This window comes from Coenobita brevimanus, chromosome 87 (genome assembly GCF_032717465.1).
Source record: "Coenobita brevimanus isolate Jiangsu-jjx chromosome 87, ASM3271746v2, whole genome shotgun sequence".
NCBI classification, from domain to species: domain Eukaryota; kingdom Metazoa; phylum Arthropoda; class Malacostraca; order Decapoda; family Coenobitidae; genus Coenobita; species Coenobita brevimanus.
In genome coordinates, this window is record NC_137040.1 from 24,404,136 (window position 1) to 24,429,631 (window position 25,496).

The 25,496-nt window shown below is 41.4% G+C and overlaps 2 protein-coding genes across 2 annotated transcripts in view; one reads left to right on the forward strand and one right to left on the reverse strand.

The window, feature by feature from the left end:
* LOC145411032 (uncharacterized) overlaps positions 1-3,843 on the reverse strand; it is a 131,137-nt gene extending 127,294 nt beyond the window's left edge. The window contains exon 1 of the mRNA XM_080281094.1: positions 455-3,843. Coding sequence (XP_080137220.1) covers positions 455-3,843 — 3,389 coding nt within the window. The remainder of the gene's footprint in view (positions 1-454) is intronic.
* Positions 3,844-9,999: 6,156 nt separating this feature from the next.
* The window catches only part of LOC145411033 (uncharacterized), a 95,174-nt gene continuing 79,677 nt past the window's right edge, over positions 10,000-25,496 (forward strand). Inside the window, exon 1 of the mRNA XM_080281095.1 lies at positions 10,000-10,023. Within this exon, the coding sequence (XP_080137221.1) occupies positions 10,000-10,023 (24 nt within the window). The remainder of the gene's footprint in view (positions 10,024-25,496) is intronic.

The following is a 25,496-nucleotide window of genomic DNA, read 5'->3' on the forward strand; positions in this document are numbered from 1 at the left end:
TACTTCTGTTCAACAGCATGGCCTTCATAATGCTGACCATTTTCGTTTCCTGTGCCAATTTCGTTTTCCACTTTGCACACTTAGCTCTCTTTTATTACTGTATTGCATGGAGCCACTTCCTATGTCAATACTGTAATCTCATTTTACTTGTTGCTTCACTGTTCAGCTATTAAAATGTTTTCTAATTCTGACTGAAAGATGCTCATGTTCACTACACACATGCTCTGAAGACAGAAATTATATAACTTATCTCAAGATCCAAAACTATATTTAAAGCATTAAGTAACATTTTATGCACTCATCAACACACTTCAATTACAAGTACATTATCTCATACTACTGTTGCTTAAACAGATTCATTAACTTTTCACACAAATAACATTATGATACGAAGTTAGGAACATCATGAATATAGTATATGAGAACACTGTCTAAGCTTAGTGTGTAGACCCACCTTGCAAATGCTCCAGAGTGCCGGTGTTCCTTATTGTCCTCTTGCTCGGTGTTCTGGCTGTCATGCACCTTCACCTGCAATTGCACCTGCCCTGACGGCTCCTGTGCTATTGTACGCCTCTGCCTTGTCCAGTGAATCTTCTTTCCTTTTCTCCGCCTCTTCTTGCGGCGAAGTATCAGCGTCCCATCACCAAGTTTGCTGTCATAAGCTTCCATTTCTTGTATTGTAGAAAATGAAACAAAAGTAAACCCATCTATGATGTCCACAGTCTCCCCACCTGGTCCTACACTGCTCTGAACATGAATCTTCTCATTTCCAAGAGCAGTATAACTTGGAACATGATGTACCTTGGGATCAGTATCTGGAAAGCCATGAAATGGACTACCCACAACTGTTTTTCCCATAGGACGCTCTGTCAGTGGCTTATCATCTAACTGCTCCACCTTAATTTGTGAATGTTCATCATCTTTAGTGTTATCTGTAGAAGGATTTAGCGAAGCATCTGACTCACTACTAGTATTGAGTGTAATTATCTTACACTCATCTTGCATTTGTTCTGCTCTTGCTTTGTCTATGGGAGTGTCAACTTGAACTTTTGATGGTAAGCTCTTTGCAGGCATCTCACCTGATGAACAGCTGGCAGTTTTGGAATCTGATTCTTCAACTTCTGGCTCATTAGGAGAAGCCTGATTCTTGGTACCTTCAGTACTGTTTTCAAATTGGGTTTCAGCAGCTAAAGGTGTCACTATATCATCAACCTTTTTACTTTTTAGCGAGGCCTTACTTTTTATTATTTCTTTTTCTTCTTCTCCATCAGAGCTGGACATAGTATTATCATCTGTGTCTGGCTGAGGCGGTTTTTCATCGTTGAAGATTTGACTCATCTGCCGTAATATGTTTATTTTGTCATTGTGCAGCATTATATCAAGAGATCTTTTGGCAAGGCTAGAACTACTGTAAACAGGTCTAGGAGACATAGTCTTCTCATACGTAATAGGAGACTTTTTCCGTGCACTGGAGGACGCTTTGCTCATCTCGGAACTGCCAGAGGAGTACGAGTGATCCAAAGCAACTCTACCTTCAGGAGACATCATTTCTTTCTTTGGTACAGGACACAGCTCAGTGCTCTTAGTGTTTTCATCGTCACTGCTACTTCCCGTATCTTCTCGTGCTAGTAAATCCCACTTTGTATTTACTTTACCTACGGTATTCATATTTCCAGCAGATTCATCATTCTCCCCTCCAACAACAACTTCCTCCGTTTCAATGTCAGTATATTCATACAGAGGTCCTTTTTGTGGAGGTAAACTTGCTTTTTGTATTAAAGGATTATTATCATTACTAGGGATGGCAACCACTTTCACCATACTGTTAGATGGATTTTTGTTTACCAATTCTTTCACTTTGCTGGTAGAGCTCCTTAGCAGTTGCTCAGGCAAGATTCCTTTAAGATTCAGGCTTACTTTTCTGGGTGAAGTGGGACTGACTTCTGCACCCACAGCTGCTACTCGGTATGACAGTATACGTGGGACCTTCACAATCTGTTGCTTCTGTAGGTTAGAAACTCCTGGACTGTGACTTCCCTTGGAAGATGGGGATACAGTTACATTATTTCCTCCACCTCCAGGACTATCTGATGATCGTGGGAGGCTTGATGTAGTTGCCACTTCATTACTTTCAAGTGACTTTTCCACTGTCACCTGCCCTTTGACTGGGGATACACTGGTTTCCGTCATACTTTTGTGGCTCTGACCTGTATCTATAGTACTTGCAACACACACTACTACTTTACTAGCGCTTTCTGTCAGTTTACTCTGATTGTCACCGGAAACAGACTTACTGTTTATTGGTTTCTGACAGGATAACTTATCTTCAATTACTTTGTCTACCTTTGCATCATTGCTCTTCTGCTGCTTTAAATCAGTCTGATCCTTCTTTTCTGACTGGGAAGTCACTTGACATTCCTCCTTAGTTGCCTCTTTCTTGACATACTTTGACTTAACATATTCAGCTAATTTTAGAGCACTTGAGGTACTTTTGCCAGCAATCTGTTTTTTCTTGTTCTTGAGAGAGGCTCTCTTAACCTCAGCATCAGAATCGGAATCAGACATCACAACACTTGGACTGCTGCTTCCTGCTCTGCTCCTGGACATTCTTGTGATAACTGTTTCAGGATTTGCAGAACTTGTTCCCAGTCCAAGGCTCTCCTTTGTTGGAGTTTTTGTATCTTTTATATTTCCACCTTTAGAAACCACTTCCATGTCACTTGATATTCTAGGTCTACCTCTGGATCTCCTGACAATATTTTGCTGTTCATCACTACTACTTGGCTGGGAACTGCTCTCTGTAGCAGACTTCCCGATGCTCTTTCGGATGCATTTTGTTTCCACCACATTGTCTGCAATTCCCTTGCTTGCATTCGGTGACCTTGTAGAGTCTCTTACAGGATACCCTTGTGCCAGTCTCTTCAGGGATTCAGGTGTTTCCATCACTTTGATCTTTTTCTCTTTCCTCAGATCTTTCTTTGGTTGCTCTTTAACTTCTTTTTTCACTACCTGTTTGCTTTTGCCAACAAGTAGTGCTGCTGGGTCTTCAGGCACTCTGGTCCTTCGTCTAGTGGCAATGCTCTCAGGGTCAAGTGTAGGGGGTTCACTCCAGTTTTGAGCACGGCCTCGTCCCTCCTTCAAAAAGAGGACTAAATCAGGCGGAGAATCACTCTTTGTTTCTGACTTTCCAATCTTTGGTGTTGTTGCCTTCTTATTCAGAGAGGGGGAATTATCTTTACTGGAATCTTTACTTTTTGGTGATGCTGCATTTTTTTCCTCAGATCTGCTACTGCTCTGATCTGTACTTTGAGTTTTACTACTCTTTTTACTCTCATTATCTTTCCCTGGTGATGTACAACTAGCTTTGCCACTACTGTTCCCAGGTGATGTGTCTTTCTTAGATGGCCTGATCGACTCCTTTGCTTTTGAGTTTTCATTTTTTTTGTCACCTGAGTTTTCTTGTGAAGTATCTGGTGATCCAGCTGTCAAAGCTCTGCTAGTATCTAATTTACGTTTTGTTTTAGGAGATCTTACTAAATTTGAAGATTCTTTCTTTGAATCCATATTCGGCTGCTCTAGTGATGATGTAAGAGACTGTTTTACAGGGCTGGAATGAGTGGGAGATGAATCCTCTTCCAAACTATCTTCCCCTAAAATATATTTTGGTGTTGTTAATTCTGAAGGTGACTTCCCTTCCCCGGCTGAGCGTGGTGACTTCTGGCCTGGTGATTCACTACCCTTCTTACCTAACAGATGCTTCACATACTCCCGAATGTTTTCACGACTTCTCTCTGTTGACCTACGCTGGCGACCTGGGCTGCTCTCAGTGCCAGAGTCACTCATGGTCTTTCATAGCTGGCCCTGGAAGATAAAGTATGAATTTAAGCTAAGTTGTTGTTGTTACTGCTGTAACCCCTGGCTTATCTGAACATGAAGCTGCGGACTGCATTAAACCGGGTTCGTCCAGTGATGCTTTGTTGAGGTTATCCTAAATAAATTTCTGTACCCTGACAGTGAGGTGCATGAGGTGTATTGTGGTGTGGGGGACTGCTCTGCAATGCTGGCATGGTGGATGGTTTGTCAGTTATATTTTGTGTTGGTAATGAAGCAGGGGAGGGTGATGGCTGCACTGTAGTCTGGGTAGTTATACTCGAGTCTCTCTGGACAGGGTAACTGATGAATTGATGTCTTGTGGTGGCTCATGATGAATGTTGTTTGGTTTGAGGTTTGGATGGGTATGGTGGCTATGTGTTCATGTCTGACATACAGTCTATAACCAGTTCATAAAAATAACTGAATTATGTGACCTCAAGAGAGGTCATTTGTCACCACAAATAATGGAAAAGCTTAAGTTGCAGCTTCGGAAAAATTTGCAGTGTCCCTGGGAGAGATAGAGAGAGAGAGAGAGAAACAAAGAGAGAAAAAAAGCATTAGCTCACAGACAACGTGGTGTATATTTGTATTAATGTTTCCAACCATATGTGGAATGGCTTAGCTGCTACAGTGGTTTTATCATCATCATTTCTCCGACACCTTGCTCTTCCTGGGAAATCCTGAACAGGGGATGTTCATGAAATAGCTGAGACAGAAACACCTCCAAATTTCCTTATCCATACACAAAAATTTTTCACAAAAATATATAAACATATATATACAGTATATATATATATATATATATATATATATATATATATATATATACACAGTATATCTATCTATCTATCTATTGCCAGATGCCTCAATCCCGTTTGGGGTGGCCACAAACAAATTGCCTCCAAGTCGCCCTGTCCCCCGCCATCTCACTGCCCTGCTCCCAACTCACACCCCCCTCTCTCATATACCTCTCCACCCCATCCCTCCATCTCATCCTCGGCCGCCCCCTCCCTCTTCCCCCCTCCACCTCACTCACATACACTCTCTTCGTCAGTCTTTCACCCTCCATCCTCTCCACATGGCCAAACCACTTCAGTGTGTTCCTCATAATGCTTCCTATCACATCCACATCCACACCACAACGCTCCTTTACATCCTCATTTGTCAGCCTGTCTCTCCATGTGACTCCACAGGCTCCTCTTAAATAACTCATTTCCACTGCTCTCACTCTTGACTTGTGTCCTTCCAACAACGTCCAAGCTTCACTTCCGTACGTTAGAGTTGGTATCACAATACTGTCATGTAGTAACTTTTTCACTTCCATGCTCACTTCCCTGTTTCTTATCACTGCTTTCAAAGAACCAGCAACCTTTCTTCCCTGCTGTACCCTTTCAAGCACTTCACCCTCCAAACCTCCATCCTTACTCATCAAACTACCCAAGTACTTAAACGTACTCACATTTTCCAATCCCTCACCATCCAACCTCGCTGTACATTCACTGACTTCACCTCTCTCAAAGACCATCACTTTACTCTTCCCTACATTCACCTTTAGATTCCGTTTCTTACACACTCTCTCAAACTCATCCACCAAGCCTTGCAGCTCCCTTTCGTCTTCACTCAACAACACAGTATCATCTGCAAACAACAGTACAGGGAGTTTCCAAACACTATCCTCTCTCACCAGGGCCACTCCAACATCTACTACCCTACCTTGTACCTCTTTTATTACCCCATCCATGTACAGATTGAACAACCATGGAGACATGACACATCCCTGCTTCAACCCAACTTTCAAAGAGAAAAATTCACTTAGTTCACCATCCACACGCACCGCAGCCTTCGCACCATCGTACATACCCTTCACAGCATTCAACAACTTCCCATCTCCTCCATATATTCTTAACACTTTCCACAATCCTTGTCTATCCACCCTGTCATATGCTTTCTCCAAATCCATGAAAGCCGCATACAACTTCTTTCCACTAAAGATCTAAGAATGAATATCTGATCTACACAACCTCTTCCCTTCCTAAAGCCTCCCTGTTCTTCTCCAACTAATTTCTCTGTTCTTTCTCTAACTCTGTCAATAAGTATCCTACCATACACTTTTCCTATTATACTAAGAAGACAAATGCCCCTATGATTACCACACACTTCTTTTTCCCCTTTTCCTTTGTACAAGGGAATAATTATACCTGACTTCCAATCCTCCGGGACTCTACCTTCGTCCCAGGCCAATCTGCACATCTTCCACATCCATTCTACTACTATCTCTCCCCCATGCTTCAGCATTTCACCACACACTTCATCAATTCCTGGGGCTTTCCCTGATTTAACAGTATATATATATATATATATATATATATATATATATATATATATTTTTAACCGAAGGCCAATTCTATGGGTATGAGACAGAAGGGGCAAAATGCAACAGAGGTATGCAAATATCAAGGTCAGTTATTACTATACTTATAAAGCACCTCCCACCCACCCATCTCGAAAAAAGCACAGACAATGACATTTTAAACAGTCAGCCATGAAAGGATTGATCTTGCTGGTGAGTCTCGAGTGTGTGGAAGAGTTTTGTTAGTTGGGAGACATGTAATGTGCTGGAGGTGGGGCTGGAGCTTGCTCTATGACCAGAATGAGGTGGGTTTGGAAGAAGTTCAGGGAGCTGCTGCCTCTCCTGACACTGAGAGAAATCTCTCTCCATGCTAAGGGATCTTTGTATGCAACATATGTTAAGAGTAAAATGTTGTATGGTCGTGAGGTTTTGGCAGTAAAGGAAGAGAACATTTGCAGGCTCAAACATACAAAAATGGCAATGATTAGGTGGATGTGCAGTGTGTCCTTGAGTGCAACACCTTGGGGGTGGCTAGGTTTATGATGGAGGAGTTGAGAGGTAGGATGGGACTGGACTGCATTGGTGTTGTGAACAGAGGTAGTGTGAGATGGTTTGGGCATGCTGAGAGGATGGGGGATGATATTTGGGTGCAGAGAGTGAGAAATGTTAACGTTATGGGTAGGGCTGCAAGAGGCAGATAAAAAAAAGGACCTAGGACGAGGTCATTTAGCGTGACCTCAGGGGTAAGGGACTGAATAGGGAAACTGTCAGGGATCATGCAGCATGGAAAGCTGCCAAGGGCGACACATACAAGCATGTTGGAGCCTTTTAAAATGAAATGAAATGAACTTCTATTGAGGTATGCTGCAGTCAGAACTATCAACTTATGAAGTAAGTCACGGTAATAATAATTCATACAGAAGGTATATACATATACAGGATATATATATGTGTGTGTGTGTGTGTGTGTGTGTATATATATATATATATATATATACTGTATATACATACAGGGACGTCCTGAAGATACAAGCAGTTAGGTTCCATTTGGCATAGTTGTATAATGAATTCTCGTATAACGAAACATGTAACTACTGTAATAGTAAAATACTGGTTGGGTTCTAGGACCCCATCAAAGGTAAGATTTTCAAGCCAATATACAATACCAAAGGCAACAACCACATCTATATTATTGAACTACAGAGAAAGCAACCTGAAGGAGCAAATAGTATGCAAACAACATGACTGCACATTAATTAAACATTTAAAACATGCATAACACATCTACAGGTGGTAATGTTATGCCAGAGGTGGGAAGCTGGCGGTCGCCAGGTGGGCAGTCCAACTATTTCTCACTGAGGTTTCAGAAAAATCGGCAGTGACTGTGTTTGCTGGGATGACTGAGTTAGAATCCTCTTCACTACTCCCTTAATGTGTTCTTGCCCTTAATATATTCAGTTCTGATTTCAACTGAACCCCTGTCCTGGAACCACTTTTGCCAATTCTTCCTCTTTTCCTCCACTGCTCTCTTAACCTCATCATCCCACCTTGCCATATCTTTCCTCTTTGTTGTTACTCTTGCCATACCACACATCACTTAGCATTTCTAACAAAGCAATCCCTATATGAATTCCACAGGCTGTCTAGATCCATTTCATTCCAATTCACTGATTCTAACTCCTTCTTTACTTTGGTCATGTAATCATCTGCCATTTCTTTGTTCCTCAGTTTCTCAACTTTCAGTCTTTCTCCCTGATTGCTCCTCTCTCTCCCGATCCACCTCACTCCTATCAGCTTGATCTTGTATACCACAATCATATGATCTGACAAACCTCTACATTGTCCTTTCACGGCCCATATATCAGCAACAACTCCCAGCACCAACCTCTCTACAAGCATGAAATCAATCAAGCTCCTTTCAACCAGGGCTCTTGCTAACTACCGATGGTTGCAAGCCATTTGGCTCCTAAGGTTTCAGATTTACGAACCAAATAAATTTTTAGTAGCCAAACTGACTACGAGCCAAAATATTTTACGAGCAATAAATAATTTATTTACACATTGTGATGATTAGAATCATATAATGAGGTTTTAAACATTCACATTGGCGACAAGGAAAGACTTAAAAATTGATCACAACGTGCTTTGAGATTTACTATTTTGTAGTTTACTGAGTTTTGAAGTGGATGTATGTTCTCCTCGCCAAAGGGCATCTTGCATGTACGATGTGTTCGCCGAAGGGAAAAAAAAATACAGTACTTACATTTGCGAGCCGTGGCTCGCCAAACAAGAACCCTGTCAACACAATCCCCGTTCCCTCTATACTATGTATATTTACGTGCATCTTTGTGTTTGAAATACAAGTTACAAATGCACAACCTTCCTTCCTGACACATATCCTTCAGTTGCTTCCCATTACCATATTCTCCTAGTACTCCATTACAACCCTTTATGTTATCCTCAGGACCAGTGCCTACTCTTCCATTCATATCACCCATTACAATCACATTATAGCTCCTGGGCATTTCTCCCATTGCTTCATCCAGCACATCTCAAAACCTGTCTTTCTCTCTCCCACTCCTGACCTCACATGGTGCATACACTACAATCATTGCCACTTTCACCTTCTCAAACTTGAACCTGACATACACCTCGAGCTGATACATTTCTAATCTCTCATTCCACTCCGCCACACTTCATTCATCAACAAAGCAAATCCTTCCTTGCATCTTCCTAGCCCATTCATTCCCAATCTTACACATTTCACGCCCTCCCACTCCTCTTCACACCCTTTCATCTTTGTTTCACACAATGCCATCACGGCACATCTCACACTCCTGAACATCCATCCATCATCTAATCCTACGTTGCTATTGCTCCATGAGGAGTGCAGGAGCCCGGGGCTAGGCAAGTTGGTCCTGGCATTTAAGATGAGAGTGGCCAGCGTCACTCATCCCTGAGTGGCATTACGTGAGCAATAAACCCCAACCACCCCTTGGATATAAACCTTCACCGGCTCAATCCGATTGGAGCACCGTTATTACCCATTATACCACCAAGCACCAAAATTTGGTTATATGGTTACCACCCAGCATAGCAAATGGTTTCCTGATATACAGGAAACCATTTGGCTTGTCACTAAGTGTAGAGTCACCCACAGGCAGAAGGAAGAGGAAAGAATGAAGGAAAGAAAGACACAAGAGGGAGTGTAAAGTTACCCGCAGGCAGAAGAAAGAGGAAAGAATGAAGGAAAGAATGACAGAAGATGATGGATGGAAAGAAGGATGAAGGAGAGGAAAGGGCAGACACCCGAGAGCAGCACTACATCAAGTGAGTGGATGGTGAGTGCCCCCACCTACCACACACTCTTGAACACATTCACCATTTCCACCCCCTTGCTCTCCTCATTCACACCTCTCACATTCCACATGGCCATGCAAATCTGCCCATTTGGGTAGGACCCTGGGCAGGTATTGGGTACTCAAGGCTCTCTGAAGCAACTGGCATAATTAAGTGATTCTGGATAGGGGAATCTGGGGGACACTTAACCTGGCCAAACACTGTGGTTATATGGTTACCAACCAGCGTTGTAAAGTGTTTCCTGGGTACAGGAAACAATTTGGCTTGTCACTCAGGCAGAGATCATAAGGCATCCCTACACTGAGTGAGTGGATATGTACCAGTATTATATAAATATATATAATATATATATATATATATATATATATATATATACACAGCAAGCTCACCCCCAACGTGTGGGTTTCGTTTCTAACATGGCGCGTTTGGCGCGAAACCGCGTAAGTTTTAACTACTCCTTATTTTGCTCCCTAGATCTCCTAAACGTGGTCTTTTGCTGTTATCTGCCATTGGTAACCAATATGAAGCACTTTAAGTGGTTAGAAGGTTTATTTAATGTTATAACTTACAAATACAGTACTGCACAGCAAAACTTCAACATAGAAATACCTAAACACAAGGCAACATTCCAATGCCGAAACCAGACGGCGTCGGAATGTTGCCTTGTGTTTACGTATTTATATGTCGAAGTTTAGCTGTGCAGTACTGTATTTGTAAGTTATAACATTAAATAAACCGTCTAACCACTTAAAGTGCTTCATATTGATTACCAATGGCAGATAACAGCAAAATACCACGTTTAGGGAGTCTAGGGAGCAAAATGGTTTCTGGGCCATTCGCTGTCAAGCCAGTTCACCGTCACAACAATAACAAGACAACATAGACTATGATGGATCCCCCTGAAATATAGTTATTAAGGTATTGATTAATTAATAATTAGTATATTTATAAAAATATTAATTCATATATTTATAGAATGACGGGGAATCATACAGGGTGCGAATTGTCCTGATGGGGAATCGTTCATGTTTTGACGGGGAATCGACATGATGGCGAATTGTCTTGGAACCTACCGATCGTGTGTAATCTAAAACTGGTTACAAGGCTTTATTTAATATTTTAACTTTTTTTAAGTGCTTTAACTTACAAGTGCATACCAGAATAGTAAATATTTAACTTACAAATACAGTACTGAGGAAAAGCAGTACAGCAAATATTTAACAAACAAATAAAAAAGGTAATATTCTGATGCCTATCAGAAAACTGGTTACAGTATAAGACTTTATTTCTTGATTGGATGTTATTTAATAATACTTTAACTTGCACATAAACTTACCAGAACAGTACTGTAAATATTTAACTTACAAATACAGCAATGAGGAAAAGCAGTACAGCAAATCACATCACGTGATCAAAACAAACCGTGCGTGCTGAGCTGATGTTCGAGGATTTGGCTTATCAAAGGCCTCTCTTGCGTAAATATATAGTTTTCGTAATGGTTCTTTAATCTTACATTATCTTATACATATCCCAGCACTAACCGTGTATGATTGCGAGCGCGTTCGGCAAGAACGTGTTCCGGGCGAGTTTCCTGTGTGTATATATATATATATATATATATATATGGAGCCTCTGTGGTACAGTGGTAGAGTGTGCGTTTCGCACCCTCGTTGACGAGGGTTCGCCTCCCGCCAGAGTTGTAAAAACTTTGGGAATCGTTCACCGAGCCACTTGCTACTTTAGCGGACATAAGGGGTGCTGTGGTTGAACCAGTGTCGCATACTAGTATGCTTGCACCCAATCGGCTTAAGGCGGGCTGATTACACTTGGTTCACAGACTACACACACACACACACATCCAAAGCCACTACAACACTACAATTACACATACAAGCACTTCTCACCCTACATACAGTCTCTACCAGACAGCCTAAGCCACTGGGTAGAGATACATTGGCTTGTATCATCCCTGCTTCGGTAGGGATAGGCCGGTCATGCAGTGGACCTCAACGGCTGATGATGATGAGATATATATATATGTATGTATACTGTAAATCTGTCTATCTATCCATCTACATCTACATATATATATGCTGTATATATATATATGTATATATACATATATAAATGTATATATACATATATAAATGTATATATACATATATACACACACACACACACATAATATATATATATGTACAGCTACCGCAAATTGACTTAGGACCTCCCCACACAAGGTATTAAAAAACAGAAATCATAGTATATCACAATGTTTGTTCATGAAATGCCATTCATTAATATGAAATCATGTTTCCCTTGTGCACCAAACATTTGTCAGTTCAGTCTTGAGGTTGTCCAGATTGGGTGTCTTCTCTGCCATGATTTTTTTCATCTTTGACCAGCAGTTTTCTATCGGATTTAGAGCCGGATTGTTGTCAGGCCAGTCGAGGACCTCAATCCGATTATCCTGAAGCCATTTTGTCTTCTTTCTTGACTTGTTACGTGGAGCTGAATCATGCATGAAAAAGTCGCTCCCAAAGAATGGCAAAAATGTTTAACAAATGACCTTTCAGAACTTGAATGTACCAGCCATCATTCATCATCAAGTTCTTAGGAAGAAAGTAGAGGCCTCCCCTTCTCATTTCAACTGAGTAACACCCGCATACCATTACTGATTGTAGGTGCTTAACAGTCGGCACCGTATAAGCAGGGTCATATCGACTATGGGAGGCAGAGCAACGAACCTTGGCAGAACACACCTGGAACACTTGAAATGTGCTTTCATCAGAAAACATAACTTTTTTCCGCTCATCCAATGTCCAGTGTGCATTCTTCTTGGCAAACTGTATGTGTTGCTTCTTCATGCGGTCAGTGAGAAGCGGTTTCTTGGCTGTGGTGCGGCTTGGCAAACCTAGCTCCTTCCGTGAGCTTTGTTGGATAGCTTGAATTGAGACATCTTGTAACAGCTGGGGATGCATTCTCTTCAATTCTGCTCCTGTCAGTCGAGGATTCTTGATTACTTCCCTCTTCAGAAGCGTATCTGTACCTCTGGATGTCGTCCTACTCCCACTCTTGCTTCTGGGCAAGCACTGATGTGCTGAGTGTTTCATCACCTCCCGCCAACACCAGAGAAGTTGCCAGGTACTTCTTGCCCAAAAAAATTCACTTGGTAGAAGTGGAAACACAAAGCAAAGACAGACAACTCTCCCATAGCAATTCTGTGTGTGTGTGTGTGTGTGTGTGTGTGTGTGTGTGTGTGTGTGTGTGTGTGTGTGTAGGTCCTAAGTCAATTTGCAGTGTGTGTGTGTGTGTGTGTGTGTGTGTGTATATATATACAGTATATATATATATATATATATATATATATATATATATGTACACAGTAGAACCTCGGTCCTCGAACACAATCCGTTCTGGAAGGCTGTTCCAGGACCGAATTGGTCGAGGACCGAACTAATTTTCCCCATAAGAAATAATGTAAATCATTTTAATCCGTTCCAAGACCCCAGATGCTTACCTATTTAAGTTTCAGCACTGGTACCAGTGCTTTCCTTTACGAGGTGACTGTATATTTCTCTTGCCTTTTCACAAATTATATACTCACTAACACTGTCTCCTGCTAACTGTTTCTCATTGATGAAGATAAGCAATAATTTTTCCACTTCTTCAATTATTTTCCGCACTACTTTCCTCTTTTCACTGCCAGTAGCCGTACTGGATGAACTTGCTTTCTTTGGAGCCATTATTAGGGGCTAATACTGCACTGAATCAAGAAAAATGTGAAGCACAGCAGGACGACCACGTTGTCGAACAACAAAGATGGACACGTAACTGTCGGTCAGCCAGCTTCCCTTCATTTGGCTACGTTCAGGTTGGTCGAGGTCCGACATTTTGGTCAACCTCTGGAGCAAAAATTTCTTGAATTTTTTGGTCGAGGTCCGATTTGTTCGACATGTGAGACGTTCGAGGACCGAGGTTCCACTATATATATATATATATATATATAGATAGATAGATAGATAGATATAGATATATATATATATACTGTATATTGTAAAATGCCACATATTGGATCTGGCTCAATATTCAGCACTGTGCCAGATACTGTATTGCATTAATTATCCAAATCAACTTTCTATCCTAAAAACTTTCCCATGTGCAAAATATGAAAATTAAGCAAAATATACAATAAAGTAATGATAAAATACAGTACTGTAATACTCTACAGGAATACAGTGCCAGCTGACTACCATTTATAAGCTGGCTGATACACCTTGATGCCTGATGTTGCATACAACCGCCGGTTATGCCCTGTTTCAGCATCGGATATTGCATAATTTCGCCGGATATTCCATTAATAGAGCCGAACCAGCAGCGCTGGATGATTAAGAGTTTACTGGTAGGTGGGGGTCTTCATCATCCACTCACTCAATGTAGTGCTGCTCTCGGGTGACTGCCCTTTCCTCTCTTCTGTCTTTTTTCCTTCATTCTCTCCTCCTCCTTATGCCTACGGGTAACTCTACACTCCCTCTTCTGTCTTTTCTTCCTTCATTCTTTCCTCTTCCTTCTGCCTATGGGTGACTGTACACTGAATGACAAGCCAAATGGTTTCCTGTACACCAGGAAGCCATTTACTACGTTGGGTTGTACCGTAACCATATACAGTAACCAAATTATGGTGTCGGGTGGTTTAGTGGATAATTAAGGCTCTCCAATAGGACTGAGCCTGTGCAGGTTTATATCCAAGGAGTGGTTGGGGTTTATTGCCCATGTAATCCCACTCATGCATGGGAGAGGCTGGTCACTCTCATCTTAATTGTCAGGACCAAACAGCCTAGCCCAGGGCTCCTACGCTCCTCATGGCACAATATAAAATTAGCTTAAGATGATGATGGTGATACTGAATGTATCTATCTATCTATCTATTGTCAGATGCCTTAATACTGTAAGGAGTGGCCACAAACAAATCACCTCCATGTCACCCTGTCCCCTGCCATTTCCCTGCCCTGCATCCATCATCCACCAACTCAGTGTAGTGGTACTCATTTCAGGGCAGCTCTACACTGAGTGGCAAGCCAAAAGATTTCCTGTGAACCAGGAAATAATTTAATACACAAGGTGGCAACCTTATAACCAACCAACAAGAGTTCCCTACATGTGAACAAGTGGGTTGGCAGAGGGTTAGTGCCCCTCCCGGGAAAACAACTAAAAATACAAAAGGGATATACTGTGTATACATACATATATATATATATATATATATATATATATATATATATATGTATATATATATATATATATTGCCAGACGCCATAATCACGTAAGGGGTGGGCATTTGACTTTGAGTTATTTGCTTTACGGGAAGGGGCACTAACCCTCCACCAACTCACTTGTTGACATGTGGGGAGCATGTATGGTTTGGTTATATGGTTACCACCCAGCATTATAAATGGTTTCTTGGCTTACAGGAAACCATTTGGCTTGTCAATCAATGTAAAGCCACCTGTAAAGGAAAGAAAAGCAATAAGAAGTGACAGGAAAGATGGGAGAAACAGGAAGAGAGGAGGGCAGGCACAGCAAAATAATGATAAAGGCTAAGGAAGAAGTAGGCAGCGCTACATCAAGTGAGTGGATGATGGTCGCCACCACCTACCACCAATATATATATACAAGTATATATATACAGTAGGCTCGCACAGTGCATGAGAGATTGGGGGGTCCACGACCTCGCACAGTGAGAATTCGTGCACTGAGAATACATAGTCTTATGGAAAAAATTACATATGGGCGGTTCCCCTTCATACCTGGACATTTTTTGGCCCTTAGAAACATAAAAAAGGTCAAATTTTTCAGACATTGTACTACAGATATAGCTACAATAACAAAAATATGGGCAGTCACCTTAACAACAGTAGACAACAGGCCTGACTGACTTAAACAACAGGAGTTCTGAGGCGCTGCAACGCACTTACACTGCCCCCGCTGCCACCCCACGCTTGTTTAACGGTTGCCAATGTTGTATTATTCCAGGCTTTGATGAAGAAATTTACGGCCTGTCGAATGTTACATTTCTTCCAGAATGCAGCAACAGTCATTATGGTGGGGGTTGCAGGTACGCCAGGTGAAGCAGATGAGTCAGGTGGGGCTGTGGAGGTGGAGGGGGAGGCGGCTGGTGAGTCAGGTGGGGCAGTGGAGGAGGAGGGGACAGAAGTGGGCTAGTCAGGGAAGGTGGTGAGGGGAGGATCCTCCCTCTCCTGCTCACTACTACTCACATTTTTGGCAATTTCCTTCATCTCTTCTTGCTTGTATGTTTCATTCCTCATCTTGTTAAGGATGTATTGGCAGTATAACAACTTCGTATTCACGAATAAACGTCATTATTATAGAAACTGGGTATCTATTCTAACTTACTGTTATTGTCGAAAATGTTATTGTTGAAGTTGTTATTGGCAAAATCTTACTGTAGACTCCTCTTGAGCACCTTCTCCACGAGCCTCTAGGTCACTATTGGTGCGTTGTGTGGGGGTGGGGGTCGCGTACTGATGGAAAATGACATTTTTAAGCCATTCCTTGCAGCTACCTTGTGTTCTGTGAGGTAAACACGTGCACTCTGAGCTAGCGCAGTAGGTGAGTGTACTGTGTGTATATATATATATATATATATATACACACCCACCGCAAATTGACTTGCAAATTGACTTAGAACCTACGCACAGAATTGCTATGGGAGAGTTGTCTGTCTTTGCTTTGTTTCCACCTCTACCAAGTGAATTTTCTGGGCAAGATGTAACTGGCAACTCCTCTGGTGTTGGCGGGAGGTGGTGAAACACTCAGCACGTTAGTGCTTGTCCAGAAGTGGGAGTGGGAGTATGTGTTCCTGTTGCTCCGAGCTTGCACCTCCCTCATTTTTTCACATGCATTACTGTTTGTCCTGTTATTTTCCTACAACAGAGTCGAGTTCTCATGCCCGTAAAGTACTGCTCAAGGGATGAGAGAGTGAATATCATTGCATGGAGGCAGGATAATGTCCCTGTCAACACGATTTGTGAACGTACTAGACGCGCAAAGTCGACCGTCATGAAGATTCTTGCTGCAGCATGTGGCCTGCCATCTGATGCCATACCAGAGCACAAGCATGGCAGTGGAAAGAAGACGACGACTTCCATAGCTACGCTTCTGAAGAGGGAAGTACTGTAATCAAGAATCCTCGACTGACAGCAGCAGAATTGAAGAGAATGCATCCCCAGCTGTTACAAGACGTCTCAATTCAAACTGCCCAACACTGCTTGCAGAAGGAGCTGGGTTTGCCAAGCCGCACCGTAACCAAGAAACCGCTTCTCACTGACCGCATGAAGAAGCAGCGCATTCTTTGCCAAGAAGAATGCACACTGGACATCTGATGAGTGGAGAAAAGTTATGTTTTTAGATGAAAGCACATTTCAAGAGTTCCAGGTGCGTTCTGCCAAGGTTTGTTGCCCTGCCTCCCGTAGTCGATATGACCCTGCTTACACGGTGCCGACTGTTAAGCACCCACAATCAGTAATGGTATGGGGGTGTTTCTCCGCTGAAATGGGAAGGGGAGGCCTCTACTTTCTTCCTAAAAACTTGATGATGAATGGTGGCCAGTACATTCCAGTTCTGAAAGATCATTTGTTAACCTTTTATGCTATTAATGGGTACGACTTTTTCATGCACGATTCAGCTCCACGTCACAAGTCAAGACAGGTGACAAAATGGCTTCAGGATAATCGGATTGAGGTCCTCCACTGGCCTGGTAACAGTCCGGATCTAAATCCGATAGGAAACTGCTGGTCAAAGATGAAGAAAATAATGGCAGAGAAGACACTCAATCTGGACAACTCAAGACTGAACTGACAAATGTTTGGTGCAATGTCCTTAGATTACTTTAGAGATCTAAGTGATTCCATGCCAAAACACATCCAACTGGTCCTGAAAAACAAGGGAAACATGATTCATATTAATGAATGGCATTTTATGAACAAATATTGTGATTTACTATGATTTCCATTTTTTAATACCCTGTGGGGGGAGGTCCTAAGTCAATTTGCGGTAGCTGAATATATATAGATAGATAGATAGATAGATATAGACAGACAGATAGATATAGATAGATTGATGGACAGATAAAGCTTGCACAAAAAAATAATACTTCCATCACCAAATATTGCGTGAACTGGGCACAATTAATTGAGTTGGCTCAAGATCTATTCCATATATGTAACATTTATGTTATTGCTACAGTGTTTCGCAAGTGAGGGTTTTTCTTACTGAAACCATCAAAGATGAGTCAATATAGAATGGCATGTGGTGGTTGAGTGCTTGGGTCAGAATCCATGTTGGGAGTCAGAGGACTGATGGGAAGAAGGCTCCTTAGGTTCAGAGTCCATGATTCTGGATGGTGCACAGACCAACAATAATGGTCAAAATGATGCTGGACTATTGGGTCGTTTATCTATCTAACTGTTACCCCTCATTCTGTTATTAAAAAAAAAAAAATGGAATCTAAGCAAAATGAAACATAGAACCCAACCCCCTCTTTTTTTTAAGCTTGGTGTCAGTTAGCCTAATGGAAAAAAATGGTCCCTATTTTGTCCCTCTAAATGAGATTGGTGGATGAATTTGGGAGTGTGTGTAAGAAACGGAATTTAAAGATGAATGTAGGGAAGAGTAAAGTTATGGTCTTCGAGAGAGGTGAAGTAGTGAATGTACAGTGAGGTTGGATGATGAGGAAATGGAAAATGTGAGTACATTTAAGTGCTTGGGTAGTGTGGTGAGTAAGGATGGAAGTTTGGAGGGTGAAGTGCTTGAAAGGGTACAACAAGGAAGAAAGGTTGCTGGTTCCTTGAAGGCAGTGATAAGAAACAGGGAAGTGGGCATGGAAGTGAAAAAGTGATTACATGACAGTATTGTGAAACCAATTCTGATGTATGGAAGTGAAGCTTGGATGGTGATGAAGGGACACAAATCTAGAGTGAGAGCAGTGGAAATGAGTATGGAGCATGTGGAGGCACATGGAGAGACAGACTGACAAATGAAGACGTGAAAGAGTGTTGTGGTGTGGATGTGGATGTAATAGGAAGCATTAGGAGAAACACACTGAGGTGGTTTGGCCATGTGGAGAGGATGGAGAATGAGAGACTGATGAGGAGAGTGTCTGTGAGTGAGGTGGAGGGGAAGAGTGGGAGGGGAAGACCAAGGATGAGATGGAGGGATGGAGTGGAGAGGTATATGAGAGAGGGGTGTGTGAATTTGGAGCAGGGCAGAGAAATGGTGGGGGACAGGGTGACATGGTGATTTGTTTGTGGCCACCCTGTATAAGGGATTAAGGCATCTGGCAATACAGATAGATAGAAAACTCCCCCCCCCCAACATTATACAATAATGATATACGGTATATACCGTTCAAAGCAGTATCATATGATTAATGGCTTACTGTTTTTCAATAAAAATAATATACTGGTAGTGAATTTTTCAAAGGGAAATAGGTGGTATTTTCACGTACGACGTTATCGTAATTGAAAATATAAATAGAACTGCAAAACAGCCTTTACTAGCACTGAAAGGAAGGGTTCTCAATTTTCATGACCTTTCCATATACAGTACTGTATAGTGCTTTTTTCTTTAATGTACATCTTTTCCAATTACAGTACTGTACAGTACTTTTTTCTTTAATACACATCTATTCCAAATACAGTACTTTTTTAAAATGCACATACAAGATTTCCATGCAATGACCACCTGGGTATATTCTGTTTACACTGCACAAAAAGGATTTTTGCAAATGAGATTCAGGCAGAAGTAGAGGTCACAGTGCTAAATAATTAGCTACAGTATAGTGGTAGGTGGTGGCGACCATCATCCACTCACTTGATGTAGTGCTGCCTACTTCTTCCTTAGCCTTTATCATTCTTTTTTCTGTGCCTGCCCTCCTCTCTTCCTATTTCTCCCATCTTTCCTGTCACTACTTAATGCTTTTCTTTCTGTTACAGGTGGCTTTACATTAAGTGACAAGCCAAATGGTTTCCTGTAAGCCAAGAAACCATTTACAATGCTGGGTGGTAACCATATAACCAAACCATACGTGCTCCCTACGTGTCAAGTGGGTTGGTGAAGGGTTAGTGCCCCTCCCTGTAAAACAAATAACTCAGAGTCAAATGGCCACACTGTACGGGATTATGGCGTCTGGCAATGGAATGGAATTATAGCAACATTTCATCAACTACAGCTTATGGCTAGGTGACTTAAAAGATATTGACAATCAATCAGAGGTTCTTATTGTTGTGGTTCCATGCCCACGGATACTGTACGGACTCGAAGGACCGCTGAAATCTGGTGACATGAATCACACATTTTTAGTGATATTTCAGAACTGATGTTCAAGGATGTCTGCTCTTTGAGAATGGGATGCCATACATGAGGTGAGGAAATAAGCTGTGGCGTGGGAGCACTATGACAATATGGACAAAGTGGGTTGTGTGACATTAATTTTCCCTTAAGCAGACTACTCAGTTTCATGAGAACACACATGGAGGAGCTTGAGGTTAATGCTAAAACAAGAATAATAATAATACTGTTGTTCTTAAAAATAAATAAATAAATTAGCTAATACAAAATCTGGAGAACAATGCCACCTGTACCAAAATGTACCAATTAATTAGCAAATTACAGCATGGTACTTCATTCTCGATTCCCAGGCTTTACAACTGCACTCTGGTGACACATGGTATTTACAGTTTACACTTGTTACTGTACCATCAGCTGACTTTATCCAACTAAAGCAGAGTTGTTTCGATTTCAATAAAATGATTTAAATCGATTCAAATCCAAGTGAAAAAAATCATGATTTAAATCAGAATGGATTTTTTTGGTAAATAAATATAGGGAGTTAAGTGCTCCCATTAGGAAAGCCTTTAATGCATCTGGTCTTTTCAGGTTGTATAGCTACTTTTGGGTAATAAATCTATCTATCTATTGCCAGACGCCTCAATCCCGTTTGGGGTGGCCACAAACAAATCGCCTCCAAGTCGCCCTGTCCCCCGCCATTTCACTGCCCTGCTCCCAGCTCACACCCCCCTCTCTCATATACCTCTCCACCCCATCCCTCCATCTCATCCTTGGCCTCCCCCTCCCTCTTCCCCCCTCCACCTCACTCACATACACTCTCTTCGTCAGTCTTTCACCCTCCATCCTCTCCACATGGCCAAACCACCTCAGTGTGCTCCTCATAATGCTTCCTATCACATCCACATCAACATAAATGTATGATACTAATATATGACAAAATTTAATACAAGAAATGTCTTCATTAAAAAAAAATAAAATAAAATAAAATAAATTTAAATAAAAAAAAACAGATTCTTTTTTTTAATCAGCAATTTTTTCCACCACTGTGCTCAAGTAAGACTTCTCTAACTGGATGGGATAGATACAGCCTTCATATCAACCTCTTCACTGTTAGAGGATTTCAAACTGAGTAAGATCTTGGGGGGGGGGGGGGAAAGTGGGTGGGTGTGAGGCAAATAATACCAGCACTTAGGTGGAATATGGTGTTACAAAAATTTACTGATTCAGTCAGAGGTAGGCTGGATATACATCTATTCCAAAGGGACACTTAATTACTGCATTATCTTCATTTGTTAAATAATTCATACCGGTACTGTTTACAGCTTCAGAATGTGATATTGTACTAAACTGTCATGTAAAAGTACACTGGGTGCTCAGGGCATTTTCTTATGCTCTTTTAAATAAATAAATATTTTATATATATATATATATATATATATATATATATATATATATATATATATATATTACTGTATCAAGAAGGCTGGCAAGGGAAGATCAGACTCTGAAAGGAAAACAGATTCATGTCTGCACATGGTAAACTGGACATCTTTTGTCACAGCCACCTCATGTGTGAGAGTTCCCTGGGTGTAAGTCAACCATAGCACAATAATAAAAACTGTACTGTGTACTGTACAATAGGTATATTTCTGAACAACAAAGAACCATACTTTGGGTAAAGTTAATGGTGGCCCAATGTGACAATCCATCCACCCATCTAACATCCAGGCCATCATTACCCAATTTAAATTAGAAGCCTACCAGCACAAAATGCAACTCACAAAACAATCCACTATGTCCTCACTGCAGTGCAGCCCCTCACATAACATACTGCATGCACCTCTCTATCACAATCATATCAATAATAGGTCTCTCGAAGCACCTTGTTGAAGTGGCCAGTTTTTTGTGGTCCACTGGGTTCACATCCAGATGAGCCTGGGGCTGCATCAGCAACAATACCCTGAAGTGCTACACCAAGATTCTAGTTTAAAAGTACAGTACTGTAGCTGACTCTGTCTGACTGCCCTCAACTGTGAGGTACTACCATGGGAGTGAGGTGTGGCCAAAAGCTGGTAACCAGTCATACACTCATCATTCTTAGGCAGGAAACTCAGCCACAAGTGCACTGGGTCAAAGTCCAAACTGGGACTCAAGTGTCACAAATCTTCACTCACAGAACATATGCTGGAAGAGGCTGCTATGGCTGTGTATTCAGCTCCGGACTTTCAACTGAATATTAGTGAATATCTTTCCTCCCAACAAGTTCCAGCAAATCCTGAGGAGAAATTACTGGTTTGTACACTTGGTTTAGTTCCCATTTTACAGAAAACAGATGCACTATGACCAACCTCAACATGAGGATTCCTTAACAAGAAGCAAGACATCATCTGATTTGAATTAGCATCACAAAGACTCAGCAGTACTGGTATGCAACTCATTCCATACCTTTGAAGCAAGGGTAACTGCTCACTCATTATATAAACTTACTCATATGAGCCATATGTGGTTGGATAATACCCAACCATTAGATTGTACAACTGATTATTGTGTAAGGTTGTTCTGTACAGTAGCATCCTCACAAACAACTTTACATGTCTTATCAAAATAAAAAGACAAACCAGTTTCACATATCTTCAGCCTTGAGATGTTAATAAACCTGCTAGGAATACGTCTATCTATCTATCTATTGCCAGACGCCTCAATCCCGTTTGGGGTGGCCACAAACAAATCGCCTCCAAGTCGCCCTGTCTCCGGCCATTTCACTGCCCTGCTCCCAACTCACACCCCCCTCTTTCATATACCTCTCCACCCCATCCCTCCATCTCATCCTCGGCCTCCCCCTCCCTCTTCCCCCCTCCACCTCACTCACATACACTCTCTTCGTCAGTCTTTGACCCTCCATCCTCTCCACATGGCCAAACATGCTTTTGGCATATTAAAAAAAGAACTTATGACTTTCATTAAGTGTACTGGTAATATTATCAAGTAATACTGAATGGAAAGTCACTTCTAATGTAAAGGTTGGGGAAGATGCCATGAGGCACTTAGTCAAGGTGCTCATTTCTATAATTTAGGCCTCTGAGCCTATCCCAAGTTATTCACTCACTATCCTAAGATACAAGGCCACTGCATCACCTGTGTTACAACAGTACCACTTGATTACTGGGTGACAGCTACCATCCAAATCATTGTTTTGATTCTCAAACATGTGTACTGCAGCCTCCTGACAAGAAAATTTTACATAATTTGAACCTTAAAACTTCATTAAAATATATTTATCAAATTGGTACCTACAGCAGACTGAAAATCACATTTAGAAAATATGATTAACAAACAAAAAAATCATAATATAAAACATCTAACCCAGCCTCTTAGACTGCACACCTACTGTAACTTTCCACTGCAACTGTTTGTTTTAGAGCATAATTAAATATATATATATTTAGATCACAGCACTATACTCAAACAAGTGCAATGAAATTACAATACAGTACTGCAGTGTGAAATACAAATAAGCCCTAATACCATTATTCTAAAGTTCAAAACCATAATGTCAATATAAACAAAGTTCTGATCGGTTCCATGGTCACATCACGTACTGATCGACTGCACGTTGCCTCACGGTTGCGTATCATAAAGAAAACGATCTTTCAGAAAAGTAGGCAACCTCATCCTGTTTAACCGCCATTTTCTTGGTTGCTGACTTATCATGTTACAAGAATACCTCATGAAGAGCGTGCCTCTAGGCATCCAAGTGAATTTACGGCATCCCTGTATGAGTGCATAGCATCTTAACTGGCACAAGTGCGTTGAAACATACCTAGTAACATGAATGGCGGAAAGTTTAGTGCCAACGTACGGTTTCCTGAAATATAATACGACTGTATCAACATACCTAGTAACCCTCTGAATACTCGTAAATCGATGTGCATATATCAAATACTTACATTTTGTGACAGCAGTGCTGTATTCAAGAAGTTTTAACAGCAAATCCTTCAGGGCCCCTCTGTTTTGATCACGAGGCTACAATATGGCGGTGACGCATGCGCAGTTGACCTTGCTCCGTCACCTAGGAAAAAGCCGGCATATGCGCAAGAGGATAATATGAGAATATATCCTTGGTTTCTGCCTCTAATAACTAATAAGGCCCTAGTTGCTACTTCATTTAACAATATCAGATTACTGTTAAGGAAACGGAGTACGGCATAAAAAAAAAATATTGCTGTGTACGTTGAAACATTACGGGAAAAGAAGAAGCGACATCGCGACTAGACCGAAAACGAAACTTTACCCCACTATCTCGCATCTCCAGGTTTTCGCTGAACCAAAAATGGCCGTCGTAGGGAACGTTCGTAGGCCCTCTGAATGACTGTTTCTGCTTTTGAGTTAACTCTCGGTGTCTAACATCGTTAGTGAGGTATGTAGTGTTGGATACAGGAGTAAAATGCACCATCGACTACTTGTAATAAGCAATAAGAGCCCTCGTAGACTCAATGCGGATACATACGAAATAATGGTCGTATTATCTGGAATTCAGGATGTTTATGAATGTAAACAAAGGATTAAAAAACATGAAATTTGGAGTAAGTAGGACAGTGGGTGCAAATTGTTGTTACTATTGTTTGTGAATGTGAATAGCCGTGGTTTGAAGGTAACTGATAGCCACATTTAGGCATACTGTAATCTTTCCTTGATGTGGCAAGATTGCAGAATTCATGACAGTGGGCATTACAGCTCTTGTCATTTGTGATGGATTGCCTCCTTTGCCAGAAACATCCCTTTGGACTATTTAACATGGTAGATGATCAGTCCAAAATAACTATATGCTGTCAAGACCAAATTTTAATCTACTATTGGAAAATTATTTTGTGGCACTAAATGGGATGATATACATAAGATTGTCCACAGATATGAAAGAGTAACTGCTGTATATATCTAAATGCCTAAATGCCAGGGTAAAGTAACTCATTGCAAAAGTGTCAGGAAAATGTTGCTTCCAAATTTTGTGGTGTTGCTAATATATACATATACATTTTTTTGGGTGTTACCATACTTGTGAATGTACTTCTAAAAAGAAAAATGGGTGAAACTGCAGGAGAGCTCTCATGCACTGAATCTGTAGATGTATTTTTGGTAGGTGGGGATGCTCACCATCCACTCCCTCGATGTAGTGCTACTCTCGGGTGTCTGCCCTTTCCTCTCCTCCCTCCTTTCCTTCCTTCTTCTGTCTTTCTTTACTTTTTTCTTTCCTCGTCCTTCTGCCCGTGGGTGACTTTATACTCCTTCTTGTGTCTTTCTTTCCTTCATTCTTTCCTGTTCCTTCTGCCTATGGGTGACTGTACATTGAGTGGCAAGCTGAATGGTTTCCTGTACACCAGGAAACCTTTACTATGCTGGTTGGTAACCATATAAGCAGATTATGGCACCTGGTGGTTTAGTCGGTAGTTGCAGCGCTCTAATCGGATTGAGCTGGTGAAGTTTTATATCCAAGGGATGATTGGGGTTTATTCCTCACATAATACCACTCAGGGATGAGTGAGGCTGGTCA